Source organism: Podarcis erhardii, assembly GCF_964252035.2.
Source record: "Podarcis erhardii genome assembly, chromosome: 1".
Lineage (NCBI taxonomy): Eukaryota > Metazoa > Chordata > Lepidosauria > Squamata > Lacertidae > Podarcis > Podarcis erhardii.
This window is the reverse complement of record NC_138497.1, coordinates 16261599-16278212: the sequence shown is the minus strand read 5'-3', so window position 1 is coordinate 16278212 and position 16614 is coordinate 16261599. Positions and strand designations below refer to the sequence as shown.

General features: G+C 41.0%; 3 protein-coding genes across 10 annotated transcripts in view; 2 read left to right on the top strand and 1 right to left on the bottom strand.

Annotated features, from left to right (window-relative positions):
- Positions 1–1136: 1136 nt before the first annotated feature.
- Positions 1137–10379, top strand: ZNF839 (zinc finger protein 839). 4 transcript variants are annotated; one of them, XM_081860177.1, is made up of 8 exons: positions 1139–1518; positions 2700–3614; positions 4572–4802; positions 6296–6388; positions 7038–7181; positions 7649–7786; positions 8422–8536; positions 9254–10379. In XM_081860177.1, the coding sequence occupies exons 1-8, from the start codon at positions 1183–1185 to the stop codon at positions 9697–9699; spliced, it is 2418 nt and encodes an 805-aa protein (XP_081716303.1). In that variant the 5' UTR covers positions 1139–1182; the 3' UTR covers positions 9700–10379. The 4 variants fall into 4 exon arrangements, with proteins under 4 accessions (XP_081716304.1, XP_081716305.1, XP_081716303.1 ...); XM_081860176.1 differs by having other exon boundaries at positions 8422–8542; XM_081860178.1 differs by lacking the exon at positions 7649–7786 and having other exon boundaries at positions 1137–1518; positions 8422–8542.
- Positions 10380–11360: 981 nt separating this feature from the next.
- Positions 11361–15875, bottom strand: CINP (cyclin dependent kinase 2 interacting protein). Of its 3 annotated transcripts, none has more exons than XM_081866245.1 (5): positions 15764–15875; positions 14121–14280; positions 13783–13909; positions 12402–12522; positions 11361–11687 (listed from the first exon to the last, which is right to left on the bottom strand). In XM_081866245.1, the coding sequence occupies exons 1-5, from the start codon at positions 15858–15860 to the stop codon at positions 11485–11487; spliced, it is 708 nt and encodes a 235-aa protein (XP_081722371.1). In that variant the 5' UTR covers positions 15861–15875; the 3' UTR covers positions 11361–11484. The 3 variants fall into 3 exon arrangements, with proteins under 3 accessions (XP_081722371.1, XP_081722373.1, XP_081722372.1); XM_081866247.1 differs by lacking the exon at positions 15764–15875 and adding an exon at positions 15440–15503 and having other exon boundaries at positions 14121–14306; XM_081866246.1 differs by lacking the exon at positions 15764–15875 and adding an exon at positions 15440–15461.
- The window catches only part of TECPR2 (tectonin beta-propeller repeat containing 2), a 55819-nt gene continuing 54713 nt past the window's right edge, over positions 15509–16614 (top strand). Inside the window, exon 1 of one of the 3 annotated variants that reach the window (XR_014155727.1) lies at positions 15509–15600. The gene's annotated coding sequence lies outside the window, so the exon portion shown is untranslated. Of the gene's footprint in view, positions 15601–15808; positions 15912–16614 lie in introns of those variants that run through there. The other 2 variants (XM_081858542.1, XM_081858543.1) reach the window with 2 other exon arrangements.

Below are 16614 nucleotides of genomic sequence, written 5' to 3'. Positions count from 1 at the left end.
CCATTAGACAGTCATTAAACGAAGCAGCCCTTTTTCATAACCGCAGCTACAATTTTTCTCACACTCTCAAATGGATCACTTTTGAACAGCATGCAGATCTGCTTCGTTTTACAGTGAAACACACATTTGTGATTCAAAGAAACGACATGCAACTCCAGAAGCACAGCCATTCATATTGTATACACATTCCAATCGTCAAAGTTGAGTCACCGAGTAGCAGAAAGAAAGCCAAGGCAAAATGTTCTCCCAGTGGCCGGTTAGCTCAGTTGGTTAGAGCGTGGTGCTAATAACGCCAAGGTCGCGGGTTCGATCCCCGTACGGGCCACAAGGAAGCCTTTTACCTTTTTCCAATAAAATCTTCGTCCGCCACAAAGCAAAACAAACAAATGCTCCGTTGCCGTAAAATGTCGCTTAGAAAAAAGCAAATTTGTTCATTTTGAAAACAGCAAAAAAGGCGACGGTTATACGATGTTGAAAAACTCTTTTCTTTTTTATGTTTAGGATTTTAAGGGGAAAAAAGCTTGACTTACATTTATTTTTAAGTACAGCAACAAAAACAGAAACCTGCGCTCCACCCCGTTAAGTGAAAACCACCCAGGCTTCATTCTGCGGAGGGGCTGTGCACATTTCCGTACAGTACAGGCATTTCTAACAGATCGCTTTGGAGACAAAAGTCAGAATACTCGTGTTTTGTCAATCTATTTAATCTGCTCGGCGTTTAGAACCTCGACTTTGGCAATACCTTCCATTAAAATAATAATAATAATAATAATGATAATAATGAATTTAAAGCTTCCCCCTTGGATATTGCAAACAAAACACGGCCCCTGCAGGCATAATTAAGTTGCGATTTTATTTATTCCCATTTGCCCGAAATCCAGAATGTGCCCACCGAGTTCGCGTCAAGGAGATGAGCGAGCATACGAGGGGTTCGAAGAGGGCACTAGGACTCTAGGGAAGCGACTAAACGCTTTTGAAGCTAATTTGACCCCGCTCGGCTCCCACCGCGACGCTCTAACTCTTGCTCCTCCTCCCCACTCCACCCCTTCGCTGTCGTCCCGTTCCCCAAACAGCCGAGCCCGATTCCTATTGGTCCGGCGCTGTGTGTTCCTCATGCGCGCGGTAGGGGCGGGGCTTAGGGAGACTTCCAACCGTCTCCCCTGACAGCAGCTACTCGCTAAGATGGCGGCCTCTGAGGCGAGCGGGCTTGTAGACCCGGACTCGGCGCTCGGCCTACAGCAGCCGGGCGAGACCTTGCCCCTTGGGAAGCAAACGGGGAGGCCCGTGGGCCCCCGTATCGCCGGGGCTGCAGCATCGCCTCAAGGGCGGGAAGCCTCTTCTCCAGTAGCCCAGGACGACGGCCTCGCGCCTTCTCATCCCCCCTTCCCGGCTCGGGGCTTCTGCTCGGCGACTTCCGCCTCGACTTCGGCGGACCCGCCGGTGTCCTGTATCCCGCACGACGCGCCGCAGCGGCTGCAGAAGGTGCCCCGTGTCCCCGCCAGGCTCCTGCCGCCCAAGGTATAAGAAATAAGCCTGCGGGGTTTATGTGGGGATTTTTCCTGAGGGGGATCGCTGATGCTTAAGTCGTAGAATGGTTAAATCGCTTCTTGCGGGGCGGAGGGCTGCTGCTATTTATTTATTTATTTATTTATTTAATAAATTTATATACCGCTTTTAATAAGGTGATCCCAGAGCGGCTTACAACATAAAAACACCAAATATGTATTATTATTATTGTTGTTGTTATTACTACAGTATTGTTAAGTATTTGGTGTTTTTATGTTGTAAGCCACTCTGGGATCTTTGGCTGTAGGGTGGTATATAGCTATAATAATAAATTAATATAGGGTCACCAAAGTGCTGCTTTACATGGGGGCGAATGGTTTAGTGTCCTCTGATTGGCAGAGAGAGCACTGGAAACGTAAGGTGTTTTGGTAGGAAAAGAAATTCTGGATCTCCTGTGTACAAAGCAGGTATGCCTTTGAAGCAGTAGATTTACCAGAGAGCAAGGTAAGCAGTGCTTACCCATCACAACCTCGCCTGGGGTGGAGCTTCCCCAAAGTTGGGAACTTCATTGGGGAACATCACCAAAACTTGCTTAGCTCCGACACCCTCCAGCCCCACATCATGCCCAGGACACCCTGCTCTCCCTCCCCCCCCTCCACTACTTCTTTCTAACCCCTTCTAAAGTTGTACAAGCATCTGCTCCCTCTGCTGAACTGAGGGGTGTACCATAAAGAAGTGAACAGAGATTCCCAACTTTCACAAATCCTGTCAATTTCCCATGGATGAAACACCAACTAACCACACCAGACTTTTACCCAGTCATGTGTTTAACAATAGCAGGTCAGTTAGCAGTTAAAGCCACATGATTTCTCCCCTTCCTGCCCTTGATCTCCTTCAGGTCACTATTAAAAATTTACTCCACTCCCCATAAAACCTTAACTTTAATCTTTACAACGATATGACAAGTAGATAAACGTGTATAATAGTAGTTTCAGGAGTATGCAAGCTAGAGTTTTGTTGTTTTTTTTAAAGTCAATTGTGCTACAATTCCGACCAATCTTGACTGTGTTTACTTGGATTAAAATAGACTTTTAAAAACTAGTGTGTGGTGATCTAGATCAGTTTCATTTTCAAGAATGTATAGAAAACCTTATATGACTCTGTGCTTAAACAAGCTTTATTTTTACTTACAGACATTGGAAACCATCTGTGTCCAAGTACAGCCAGAACAGAAAAAAGAGAAAGAAAGATCAGAGCTGTCTCTTGCAGCAATTCAAAAATCAAAAAATGTAACTATGAATCAGCCACTTGAGAAAAATTCCAGGATTGTAGCACTCAGTGTTATTAACCCACATATTGCTACAGTGCCTAGACCACAGCAATTTTTGTTATATAAATCTTCTGAACCTACCCTTCAGCTGCTTCTGCAGAGACCTTTACATCCTCTAGGACAAGTTTCCTCAGGCAAGATAACACATGAACTACTCAATGGCCTCGCTGTCAATGGACAGAAAAACATATCTGTTGCAACAGCTGCTTCAGATTCTCCAAATGTTACTCGCACCCCATCTTGTTCAGCAAATTCACTCACATACCATGAGAAGAAGTACAAATACAGAGTTAAAAAATCTCTAAAAGTGAAAACTCGTTCTGGGCGGATTTCAAGGCCTCCCAAATATAAAGCTAAGGATTACAAATTCATTAAAACTAAAGACTTGGCTGACTGTCACCAGTCTGATTCTGATGACTATGTTGAGCTAAGTCTAGAAGACGATGAAGGAGGCGGCAAGGAGAAGGAAGTGTGCTCGTTATTTGGTCCCTTGAACTATGACCTGAAGCCAAAATTGTTTAAATGTCAAAGCTGTGAAAAATCCTACATAGGAAAAGGAGGATTAGCACGACATTATAAACTTAATCCGGCTCATAGGCAGGAAGAATCTTCACAATCTTCTCCTATAAATAGACAGTTGCTGCAGTGTACTGGGCAGACAAGTTGTGAAAGTGTGCATCAGATGCTTTCACCACCACCAATTAGTGTCCCTTTAATAAATGAAATTGGATCAGCTGTAGACTTGAAAAATAATCTTCCTATAGAGAATAAGCAACAGGTAAGAGAAATATATATAGTTCTATTTCAAATTATCCAGGGAATGGTCAGCTCATGCCCTCTGCCTTTCCATAGCAAGCTGGATCTCCCTTGGCCACTTATCTAAATCAAGTTCATGGCTACAGGAATCTATACAATAGGCTTCACTGAATGGCATTGCTGGAATATTTTAAACAACTGCACTATTGATGCTTCTAATTCTGAAAGCTAGTAGCTCATTAAAGTTAGGAGAAAAACAGGTGTATGCCATTCTTCTCCCTGCAATATGAAGAGGGAATTAGTCTGGGATAGAGGCTGCTGGTAACGTTTAAGTATTTAATGGACAATCTATTCTAAAGGCAATTTCTAATCAATGTAATGGGGAAGCATACCATACAAAAAATCCTTTTCATGAATGGCATTTGTCACATGAAAGCAATACAGTACTGTATTGATACATGGATGTCTTAAAAGATCTTCAAATACTATGAATTACTGGTCATGATTACTGGATAGATAAGGTAACTGGTGTAAAAGTGTTGCTAAGTAGTCTCGTTGCTTTACTCCTTCTGAATTGCAAGATTCATTTTGAAGCTTCCTTGCAAGTAACAAGCAAATGAAAACCGCTTACCAGCTGCAGTAATTCCAGAGGCACCATTGTTTTGCCTTACTGCTCCTTAGTGTGCTCCTTACTGTGTCAGAATGTAGGTAGTCCTTGTTTCTGGAATGGTTATGTGAAAATAAATCCTAAAATAGCAAAGTTAGCAGCATGTGCACACCATAATGATGTGACATCACGGTGCATTAAAGGTAGGAGAGAAGGAATTTGCCATCTTCCTTGTCTTGAAGTGAGATGTGGGAAATATATGTGCCTTTTAACTAGCTTTTATAGGATAATGTTAGTATAATGATTCCAAACTGAACAATTAATACATAAAGTCAAAACTGTTTAAAGCATTCTTATGAACATTTTTTAAAGTCTTCTACATCTACAGAAGATGGAAAGTTAATAGAACATCAAAACACCGATTTATTGTATTTGGGTCCTGGAAGACCCCGACAACCAAGAAGGTGTGGCCGACCAAAGACAGCTGAAAGATCAAGGTATTCTGGAAGATATAGCAGACGCAGTCAGTTCTCTTCCAAGTGTCTTAATAATATGTCAGCAGAGCACCACAGTATATTTAGAAGGAAAGCTAGGCTAAAAGAGGTATGGTTCCTTATCACAATTGTTCATGCTCGCTTGTCTAGTGATAGTTTCTCCATTGGGCTACAGTGCTCACAATGCAGTGGTACCTCGCAAGACAGAAAACTCGCTAGACGAAAGGGTTTTCCGTTTTGGAGGCGCTTCGCAAAACGAATTTCCTATGGGCTTGCTTCGCAAGACGAAAATGTCTTGCGAGTTCCTGCGTGTTTTTTCCCCTCCCCCCCTTTTTCTAAGCCGCTAATAGCGCTAATCCGCTAAGCCGTCAATGGGCTTGCTTTGCAAGACGAAGAAACCGCTAGACGAAGAGACTCGCGGAACGGATTCTTTTCGTCTTGCGAGGCACCACTGTACAATCTTAAGCATGTTTACTGAGAATTGGGTCTCAGTGAGCTCAGTGGGACTTACACCTTGGTAAAAATACTTAGGATTGTGAACCTAGAGAGGCCTGGACGTTTCCCCACTTCTGAACTATCTGTCCCTCTGGATTCACACCAGTCCGTCTCCTCACCCTCCTTGAGTGACTTTGCCTAGTTGGAATGTGTTGTTGCACCTTAATAGTACTTACTTACTTACTTACTTGAACGGAGAGAGATGTGTGTGCATGTGTGTTGAAACCTATGACTTTTGTGTAGTTGGAAAGAGATCCTACAGTACAAAGTAAAAAATCTTAACCACTTTTGCCAGCCGCCCTTGCCACCATTGGTGCATGGCTTCAAGAATGTTGCTCATGAGGAAATGCTGCTCCAGGATTGACAAAGATTCCCCATCCGTTAGTTAGACTCATCCATTTAAAATGTTTTGATAACCTGAAATGGTGTCTCAGTTGGACAACACATATTCCTGAAATTACTTTTGATATAAGTATAAAATGGCTGATGCTATCTTATAAGAACTATCCCTTTCTCTTCAAGCAGGAGGAAATGTTTCTAAGGGTGCCTGCTGCTTCATCTAAGAGGAAGCATGCCTTTCTCATCAAAGCGATTTATACAAATGCGACCATTTATGCAGATTCAACCATTTAAAACTCCTACAACTTATTTAGTTATCTGGTGAAAGACTTACTATTTTTTCTTTCAGAATCTGCCAGCTAAGATTCTACTTTGTAACTAGCCTTTCATGTAGTAAATGAGGCTTTGGAGAGGCTCTCTTGAAAACTTGGATAAAGTGTCTGCCCATGGAAAAATAATGCAATTGTGTGTGCTTCACACAAGTTGTACATGTTTTCTGCATTAGTTTTGATCATCTCCATGCAGGAAGAATGTTGTGTGAGGTGGCCCCTAGATATAACTGCTGGGATTTTAAAATTGAATTTATTTTGGCAATGACTCTAAGAACTGTCTCCTAACATTGACACTTCTCAGTGATTTATCTGTTTTCTATAATAAATTGCTCAGATATCATGCATTTTTCTTTGTTCATTTTCATGTATTTAGACTTGGCGTTTTAGCGATTTGACTTTATGGCTTCTCTAAAGAAATTATTATGGTCTTTAATAGCTGCTTCAGCAATGTGCCAATGAAGATTTTATGGAGCTGGCTCTTCCACGCTTTACAACACTTGTTACTGTATCTGAATTCCTATTGATGAAGGTAAGATACATCTTGCAAACTTAGTATTTATTATTCATTTATTTTGTGCATTTTACACTATCTGCAAATGTGGATTTAATTTCCTATAGTCAAACTCTTTAAACTTGAGTCTCTCATGCGGGTATGAACAAAAATTGGATGAAACCGGATTAACCAGGAGGAGTACAAGGAATTGCATGGTGGAAGATTGAAGAAGTGGGACACATCACTTTCCCTACGCTATTTGAAGTTACAGTTTAGGGGAAAGTCAACAATTTTTTTTCACCCTTTATGGAAATATAGATTAGTACAGTAAGTTATTCCAGTGAGATATTTTTCTCATAACAGGTAGATAGGAGTTATGGTTCTTAACGTAATCTTTCTGGACCTTGAACTACAGCCTCTGTTGTCTAGTTTTCTTAACTCCACAGTCCCTACTTCTCCAGACTCTGTTTAACGTAAGATCAATTTAAGCCAATGACAACTGGATGGACTGACACCTCTGATCCAAACCAATGTGGTCACGATAGGGGACTTGCTGGAGATGTTCAAATAGTGCTTTCTGCCTTTAATCACCTGTCACTTGTTTGCATTATAATAGGCTTGAATGATACTTATAGCACGTGATTGTGAATTTGCTGATATTCATGTAGCTTTTGTTCCCAAACAGGTAAAAAAAAATAATCCAACAAAAGCACTTTTTCCAGAAGTATACCGGGAATTTGAAGAGCTGTACACTATAGTAAAGAAAATGTGCCAAGACTATTTGAGTACTCCTGAATTAAACAACCCTCTGGCAATAAAAAACCCAAAGGTATGTTGGGTAGTTCCATGTGTGGCTGTGAATCAAGATCCAGTAGCTAAACTGAGTGCAGCAGGTGAAACTGAAAACATTTTCTTTAAAAAAAGGAGTGTGAAGATAAATAGCAAATACTGAAGATAAGCAGAAATTAAGTACATCTTATTCTATATTTGCGCTTCTATCTTTTGCTTTTAGGCCTACTTGCTAAGATCAAATATATTACCTTGGAGTAAAAAACTATCACCACCATAGTTAAATAATTTTCCGCTAATGCAGCTTTATTTACAAACATGATACTCAAAATATTAACAAAGAAGACTTGGTAAGGTCTAATAAAACCATCCTCGAAATAATGAAAGCAGGTACCTGCCCTGCTGACTTACCGCCTGTAAATAAGAATTTTGAAATAATGAAATTTACTGTGAATAAATTATGTATTACTGGTCTAGGACAAAAATATTGTGTCTCATCTTTCATAGGTGGCTGAATCTCTAGGACTTATAGGCAGTGATCTTGAAATGCAAATGGTTCAAACAATAGAATCTTCACCCGAGTGTATTAAAATTGCTGATGCACGTGTATGTACAGAGATTCTGGGACAGAAACGAGTAACTGAGGTATAAAATAGGTGAATTCTGCCACATCAATAATACTGTACAAACCTTGTAGTATATTTAATTTTTCTTGTGCTTTTTTGCTTGTATATGTCTTGCTGAAAAGAAGCTGTTGCATATTTCATCTTCCATACAAAATTGGTCTTTATATACCGTATTTTTCGCCCCATAGGGTGCACCACCCCATAGGACACACCTAGTTTTTTTGGGGGGGGGGGGAATAAAGAAAAAATATATATTTCCCCCGAGCTTCCCCTGACCCCAGCCCCGAGAACAGCCTGCTATCTGCAAACCTAGGGAGCCCGGTGGGAAGTTGCGCCGGTCTCCCCAGGCTTGCTCTTCAGCGCACCCCAGGCTTCGGAATGCAGGCAGCTCTGCACAGCCCTCGGGAGCCCGGCATTCACCCCATAGGACGCACACACATTTCCCCTTCATTTTTGGAGGGGAAAAAGTGCGTCCTATAGGGCGAAAAATACGGTAATAAAGCAAACAATACTTTTTGGGCATAAGTTAATTCACTTGGATTCTTGTGTGTCACAAAGTGCTGCCAAATGAACAGAGCTTTTAAAATACTGGAATAATTACAAAAAGTTGATGTTTGATAAATAGGCTAGTAAGTTTACTTTCTCTCTCAACAGGGTTCAGATGAAATGTTGCCATTTGCAAAAAAGATCAGAGCTGAAAATTTGTTAGAAAGTGTGACTATCAGTTCAAGTCATGGTGAAATAAAGGAAAGAAGTCCTGCATATGAAGGTAGTGGTATGTGAATTCTAATATCTCCATTCTCTCCTGAAGATAAAATTACGTGTAAATAGCTAGGAAGCTGAAATAATACAATGACCCTTTAAATTGTAGTGGTATAAATCTAAAAATAATGTTGAGTAGGGAGAGAGAGAGGAAGGAAACTTAGCTAAAAATTTGCTGTATCCTTCACACTTGCATTCTCCTTTCTTGCCAAGGTACTTAATGCATAGGTTTTCCAAAGGTGTTTTTTCCCCCTTTATTGGTGATTTGAATCCAGATTTCCCTAAATGAATGTCAATACTACTGTTTTAGAAACACAAGCTTAAAGCCCCATTGGGCATACAAAACTAACTATACCTTTGTTTAGCTCTCAACCTATATTGGAAGGAAATGTGATATAATGCAAGTATTTATTATTGGTAAATACTCCACCACCTGGCTACTTTCAGGGATAAATGTTAACACTGCCAAGTAGATTTTTTTAAAAAAATCTGTTGCCAAAGTAGAAGCTGTTTGTTTATAAACTATTTATTCTATTATACTACTTAATGCTTAATATTATATTTAAACAGCTTAATTTTTTATATGGGTAGCATATACCACAATTATATACCACAATCAGGTGGTATATAACTTTTATGAAATAAGTATTTTATAAAACACTTTCCTTTTTGTCTGTTTTGAAAAGCATGCATGTAAACTGAAGTTTTGTGTTTTTTAACTTAGGTTTTCCCCTAGAACAGAACTGTGGAGCAAACAGTTGCACCGGAAATACATTACAACAAAAGGAGCGCCACAAATCACTCGAACTAGAAGCTTCAAAAGAGATTGCAGATATAGATCAGTTCCTGCAAGGGAAGGCTGAGATCTTACAACCTTCAAGTGTATCAGGGTTGGATTGTTCAGGCTACCTATTCTCACGGAGTGAAAGGTTGCCACTTGCCAGTTCAGAAAGTTCACAAGAAAAGATGGTGGCAGCGTACTCGGATAATGCAGCAAGCAGACTAAGTGTGTTTGAGATTTGTAACTCCACAGCATCAAAAAAAGCTAATCAAAATCCTTCCTTGTCAGTGCATGAAGAAAGCAATCATAATGAAAAATATCAAGAATCTCAGGAAGAAGCGAGGATTTTGTCATTAATAGATTGTGAACATCCTAGGGTCTCTGATTAAGCAAAATCTTCCCAAATTAGTAACATGGCAGTAGCTAATCCATTTGGGTCTCAATGAGATAGCGTTTCTATATGATCTTAGAAAACTCATTGACAGTCTATTAAACAGATGACTGGATGAGATAGAAACTCTTCTCTAGGGATATGAAATAGTTCAGGCTTTGCCTCATCCTGGTGCTGCTGTCTTTTTCAACCAGTGTTGTAACCAAATTGATGATCCTGCTATGCACTTACACATTCAAGTTCTTTGGAAAGTATAGAGGCTCTTTTAACAACATTGTTCACACAGAGAACTTGCTCAGAGTAAAGCTGTTATGAAAATAAATGGTGTTTTTTTTAAAAAAGCAATTTCTTAAAATGTCTATTTTTGTTATTAAATCTTAATTTTCTGCTGCTTGTGACCTTTGTGCAATTACAACTAACATGACTGAAGAGTAACTAGAATTCCAAGTAAACTGCACTGTTTACCAAACTGATCTGTTTTTTTGGACACAACTTATTACCAAAATTACGCTGCTTTTTGACTAAATGGGAAGATCAAGAACCAGCTCATTGATAAGAACCTTTTCATAAAATTGGTAGTCTGTGCAAACAAAGGTAATGGAATTCAGTTCTGGATATCAAACTGTAACTGATGGTTTATCTAGTCCAAATTAAAGGTACTACATATACTATCCTTGACACCTCGGGTGTGTCAGGTCATTTTGATGTTTTGAACACAGGAGCTGCTCTAAAGCTGCTAAGCATAGAGAGATTGTATTGCAGTTACGAAGTGAAAGCTTCAGTCTGGTAAGTAGGTCACTTTCATATTTAGATATTATCATCTGGAAGAGTGGGCCTTCATGTCCCAGAGCTGAATCCAATCCCCCAACATACAGACTTCAGTGACAGACTTCAACAAGGCTGTTCAGATTTAGATAATTTCCCAGAGTAGCGGCAATTCTAAAAAGCATATGCCTCTAGGCACAACCTGAGCCAAAATGGTAATGTAGCATTTGCCTAATGTTAACAATTTTCTGTTGACTCTTTAAGGTAGAAATGCAAAAAGTGCCTAATAGCCATTGATGCCTGAAAAAAAAGGGGGGGCTGGAGGCTAGGATTCTGAGAAGGGCAGGAGGCTGTTAGTACTTTGCCTCTTGTATATGTTTCCTGAAATTCCCAGTGCTTTCTGTGCTGTCATGGCCTAGCAACAGAGGCAAGGATGGGCCTTTATGGGATTTACATATCGGCCTCATAATCTAAGGCATGTGTTAACTTTTCTGATAGCCCTGGTGAGAGATCCAGCTACAGTCTTATTTAGATTATAAATAAGGAGAGAGTGCTGGTGCACTCAGGTACTCCTAGCAGGCTTTCCACAGGCATATAGTTTGCCAGTGAGAACAGTATGCTTGACTAAATAGACCATTTGCCTACTCCAGCAGGCTCCTCTTACACTCATGGTGTGAAAGTTCAGACTTTAAAACAAAAGAAAAAGGAGTTCCACTGGATATTGAAATCTGTGAAAGCAGATTTTTAGAGACCCTAAAGTTAATCAAGCTCTGTGTTAGAATTGTTTTGATTCTATTATTTTACAAAATTTATATAAATCTGGTTGGTACTAAAACCTCTAAGTGGTTTTGTTAGTTGTAATCCCAATATGGGACCTGCTAGGTAGATACAATCTTAGAAAATAAAACAGACTTTATTAAAAAGTTGGAACTATATAAAAATATACAAATTGCATTGTGTTTAATGTATTAGCAGTGCAGTTCAAGGCAAGTGCAACCTTATGAAGTGGCAGGAAAGGTTAGACCAGCCTGTGTCCTGTTTCCAATAGCATGCTTTCTAGTAATACTTGGCTGGTATTCTCAATGTAGGGCTGGTATAACCATGACGACAAGTAGGTCATCAGGAGATCTTGGTCAGCGGTATGAGCAATCTCTTGCACAATAGTTTGCTTGAGTTTTAGTTCCTTTGAGTACATGTTCAGGAGCTTTCCAGAAACTTCATCTGAAAAAGATAAATTAAATCAAGAAGTAGCTCTGGAAATACATAGGCATTCCGAATATGGCTTAGGACAGCAAATGAAGAGAAGAATGTGCACTAACTTTGTCCCCACCCTCCTCTCAATTAGATGCTGTGTTTCCTAGCAACTGTCTGCATGTACCCCTGTGCACTTTGAAAGCCTGATATTTTTTTTCAGGGTTTCAAAATGCATAGATGCAGCCATGATTCCAGGACGCTTCCCTACTGCAGCCAGTTTGATAGGGAACACATGGCGGATGTGGTACAGCTGCCACACCCTCAGAGTGCATTCTCATATGTATTGATGAAGCCATAATTCAGAATGCCGGAGTAGTGCTCTGATTTTGCTTCATATTACAAATGCTGAACATACTACATTGCTAGCTAGATTGCTTGCCTATAGTTTTTAAGCTTTAGAATTAGCTAACTCATCTTCCATCCCTCAAGTTCCATATTTCTTCTGCTGCGCAATTTTTAAAAAGCTTATCTGGTTTCAACATATGGAATTCTAGGAATTGATGTGGGTTGATGATGTGAAGCATTCTCTCCTGGGAGCTATAGTTGCCTTGCAAATTTGCAATTCAAGCAATATAAGCTAAATTTAATTTCTTTAGCTCACAGTATTCCACTCTCATTTTCAAATGAATATGCTTCAGCAGAAAGAAATAGCAGTATCTCAAAAAGGAAGAATTTACTTACAGAAGTAAGGAATGGGCCATGTGTGAAAGAATGGTGTCTTCTGATCTCCATGATATGCTTCTAAGTCGCAGATCCCTTTAGTAGTTGAACATAGTTTTTCCATTTTCTGTTGTATTTTTGCCTAACAAAGTTTTAAGTGTCTGTGTAAGAAGCTAATATTTTGTAACCAACAGTACAATCCTAACCATGTCTATTCAGAAGTCACATTGAATTTTATGTTGGAACTGCCCTGAAATCTGCAGATGAAGAGCGATATACAAATTTAATAAACAATAATAATTACAGTAATAAATACCATATTTATGTGAATCTAATGCACCTTCAAATCTAATGTGCACCTCAGTTTTCAAAACCTTAAAACCAAAAAAGTACAGTAGTACCTCGGGTTAAGAACTTTACCTCAGGATGAGAACAGGAATTATGTGGCAGCAGCAGCAGGAGGCCCTATTAGCTATAGTGGAACCTCAGGTTAAGAACGGACCTCCAGAATGAATTAAGTTCGTAACCAGAGATACCACTGTATTTGCTATGTCTGTGTTTTTCAAGCTTGCAATTGAATCTAATGCACCATCAAATCTAATGCACACACTAATTTCCATGACATAATTGGGCCAAAATGGTACACATTACATACGAGTAAATAATGTAATAATAACAATAAATGTGTTTTTGTCCTGAAGTGGCAATCCTAGTCCCACCTACCTGTCCTAACCTCAACTGAATTCAATGTGACTTATTTCTGAGTACACATGAATACGACTGCAGCTTAACGTATGTTCTATCTGTGCAGGCTACTCAATCCCTACTTTTAGCAACTCAAACTTCACAGCCAGGGAACTTTTATTACAAAGACTGGATAACTAGATTAGAGACAAATCACTAATTAAAGTATTCAGTCAGTACTGGACTAAAATTAGTAGTTCTCAAAGGGCATTTTTCACAACAAAACATTAAGAATAGCTTCAGTTCTCCCTTCTGAATTTTGCACAGAAGAGATTCATTTTTCATTTGGCTGATTGCTCCATTAGGTAGATTTGCATATAATTCTTATACCCTCTCTTGTATATTGTTGTATTGTTGTATTGAATATTCATGGAAAACATTGTTGAAAAGAAGACCTATAGATCTCCCACAAGTGGCTATGGCCTCTCCCTCTCCAGAACAAGGGTTCAGTTTCATTTAGGTGGTCTGCAATGTGTCCATAAAAATAGATTTAAAAATCACACAGCATCTAGCAGTGTGTGCTATAATTGCTACAACTTGCAGAAAAATCACTTAACCGGTCCCCTGGGTGGGGGAAAGTTTTGGGAACCACTGATCTATAGGAGGATGGTGGAAACAGAAAAATGCTGTGGGATTCCTAATAAGAGAAATAGCGTACCATGTTTTCAAAAGTATCAAGTAGTTCTGTACAGCACTCCTCCAATTCTACATTGTAGTCAACTGGTCGTCTTCCGGACTCTGAAGCAATATTATCATGTTCTATTTCCAACTTGCCATCTTTGCACCTAAAGAAAAATATTATTCACTGTACATAATAGAAGCTCTGTTCCTCTGACAACTCCTACCCCTTGTTGCCTATAATATATAGGGTCAACTGTAGTCTGTGCATAATGCAAGGTAAATTGTTACATTCATATCATGCAGATTTTAAAAAGTGATGGCTTAAGGTAATAAATTTGCATTGGAACCATCGACAAGATCTTTCAATATACTTACTCTCCAGAAATTTTGATGTTCACGATTTTGGTGGCAGTGGTAAATCCCTTATTATTCAGAGTTTCCCACTTCATCATTAAATTATGCCAGTCTGCTGCATTATCTTTAATTTTTCTTGCACTGATGGATAATACAGGTGTCTTGGGAGATGAGCCTTTGGCTAATCAAAAACACAACAATAAAACCCTTTAAATAGGAAGAGGGATAATATCTATGTGAGACATTTTAGACTGCTGGCAACATTTTTTTGTAATGTACTAATAACAAAATAAACAACAACACCATTCTCATTGTTTTGTGAAGTTTCAGCCTCTATCTTCACTTGGCACTTGGCTTCAAACCTTCAATAAGAGGTTTTATTTCATTGATAGAAAACTGACAGCTCTCTGCCCGCTGCAACACCGTGCGCCTGCCCATTGCCCATCACCCTAACTTGTGAAGATGACCAACCCAACCCAACCAGGAGTCGGGATTGTAGTAGCATCGCAGGATCATCTCACTTCCTTCGCAACCCCACAACCAGTTCCCAAAATTCACCCTCCACCCTGCCTACATTAACAGCCCCTCTCAACTCCTGCCATGGCTGCCTTGCAACATATCCAGTGCCAGATTTATGTATAAGCTAAACAAGCTACAACTTAGGGCCCCACTCTCTTGGGGGCCCCCAAAAAATTACAAGGAAAAAAACACCTGGATGTACATTTCCAAAATATAAGATACCAAACAAAATAAAACCTACATACAGCAACAGTGTTTTGTGTTGTGTAGGCTTCTATGATGTACAGTAAGTCATGGGCCCCGCCTGCTAGCCTGCTTCCTGAAATATCACTGTTTTGCTCATTTCTATATACTGTATGGGGTGCCTACATTCTGCATGTGCAAATGGCTTTAGATCCCTATTAGGTTCATAAATTACTATACAGCATATATTCAACACAAAAAAGCGACCATTTGTTGTTGACAAAGGACAGCTGGACATATAAAGGGCCCCATTACCTTCAGCAGCTTAGCGCCTCATCAAACCTAAACTCGGCCCTAATCTTATAGTTCTGAAGTCGGAGGCCAACCCTGCCTCCAGTGGCGGGGAGTTCCACCGTCCCGACACCCTTTCATCTTCAGCTCCGTCGCAAGCCCCCCCCCCCATCCCAGTCCTGGTACAGTATTACTCGAGAGGGAGGGGAAAAACTGCTGGGTTGCGGCGCCCCAATGCGCCTTTCTCCAGCAACCGCTTTCCCTGGTGGAGGCACCCGGGGCCTCCTCCGCCGCAGGAGCTGCAGGCCGCGCTCCCGCTCGCTGCTGCCGGGGGAAGAAGCGCTTACCGGCCATCTCCGCCGCTACCCGAGGCCGAGGCCGCTCCCTCCCCTCGGAAGTGCGCTCACGTCCGGCTCCGCCCAGCTCCGCCGCCCAGCGCTGGAGACCCAGCTCCGCTGGGCCTGGGGGCGACGCGGGAGCTCAGGCCCCGGCCCCGGCCCCGGCTGAGGTGAGGAGGGCAGCCTAGCGCGGCGGGGAGACGGGGTGGGAGCCTCCTGGCTGGGCGGCCCTCTCCCCTTCCCTTCCCGGGCTGCAGGAGGCGATAAGAAGGACGCTCACCCTCCGGAGAACCCCCTTTTTACGCATTCCTTCCCGGGTTTCCTTCGAGAGACCCGGCGCTGGAAACACGTGTCGAGGCTCCGTCCTGACGAGCTCTGGGCTTCTCTGCCCGCCAAGGCGCGCACAGAGAATGAGGCTTGCCTTGAGCATCTCTTGCGGAGGTGAAGCGGGGGCGCATGTTTGGGAACCGCCGTGTGCTGGGTTTGTTTACCTCCTTTAGTGCATTTCGGCCGCCTGCCTGCCTGCCTGCCTGTACTCTAGTTTCGTTCATGCTTCAGGTGGGGTGGTTGGGCTTCCCAACAGTGCTGATCATTACTCTGTCGATTAATGGGATCTCTTAATTCTGCCCTCTTTTATCACTCATGGGTTAGAATTGTCATTCTGCATTGAGGAGGAAGGACAAAAATCCACCCAGAAGTTTTCCCTTCTCCCATTAGTCTTTTCTTTCTTTCTTTCTTTCTTTCTTTCTTTCTTTCTTTCTTTCTTTCTTTCTTGTAGATTTGTGCTTTCCTCTTCATGCCCTTCTTAGCAAAACAAATTAATAATACAACTTCTACACGGCATTGAAATGGGGGTGGGTGGGAATGCCATCTCTTTAAGCAACTCCTCTCACTGCTGCACAGTTTGCAGAATTAATATTGCAGCACCAACCCTTAACAGCTCCTGGGTTCCTGAAATGAAAACATATTCCGAGAAGCTTTTCCATTCTAAATATCTGTAGCAAGGTTCCTGATACTTGAGCTGTGCATTTACTAATTCTGCAAGCTACAGATGTTGGCATAGCCACCTTGTAGCCCAGTGTACTTAAGTTATTTTCTTCTTTCACTGTTCTGCCTGATGCCTGTTGAATTATTCCTTGGACAAATCATTTATTTGCTACAAATGTATGCTTTTGAAAATGGTA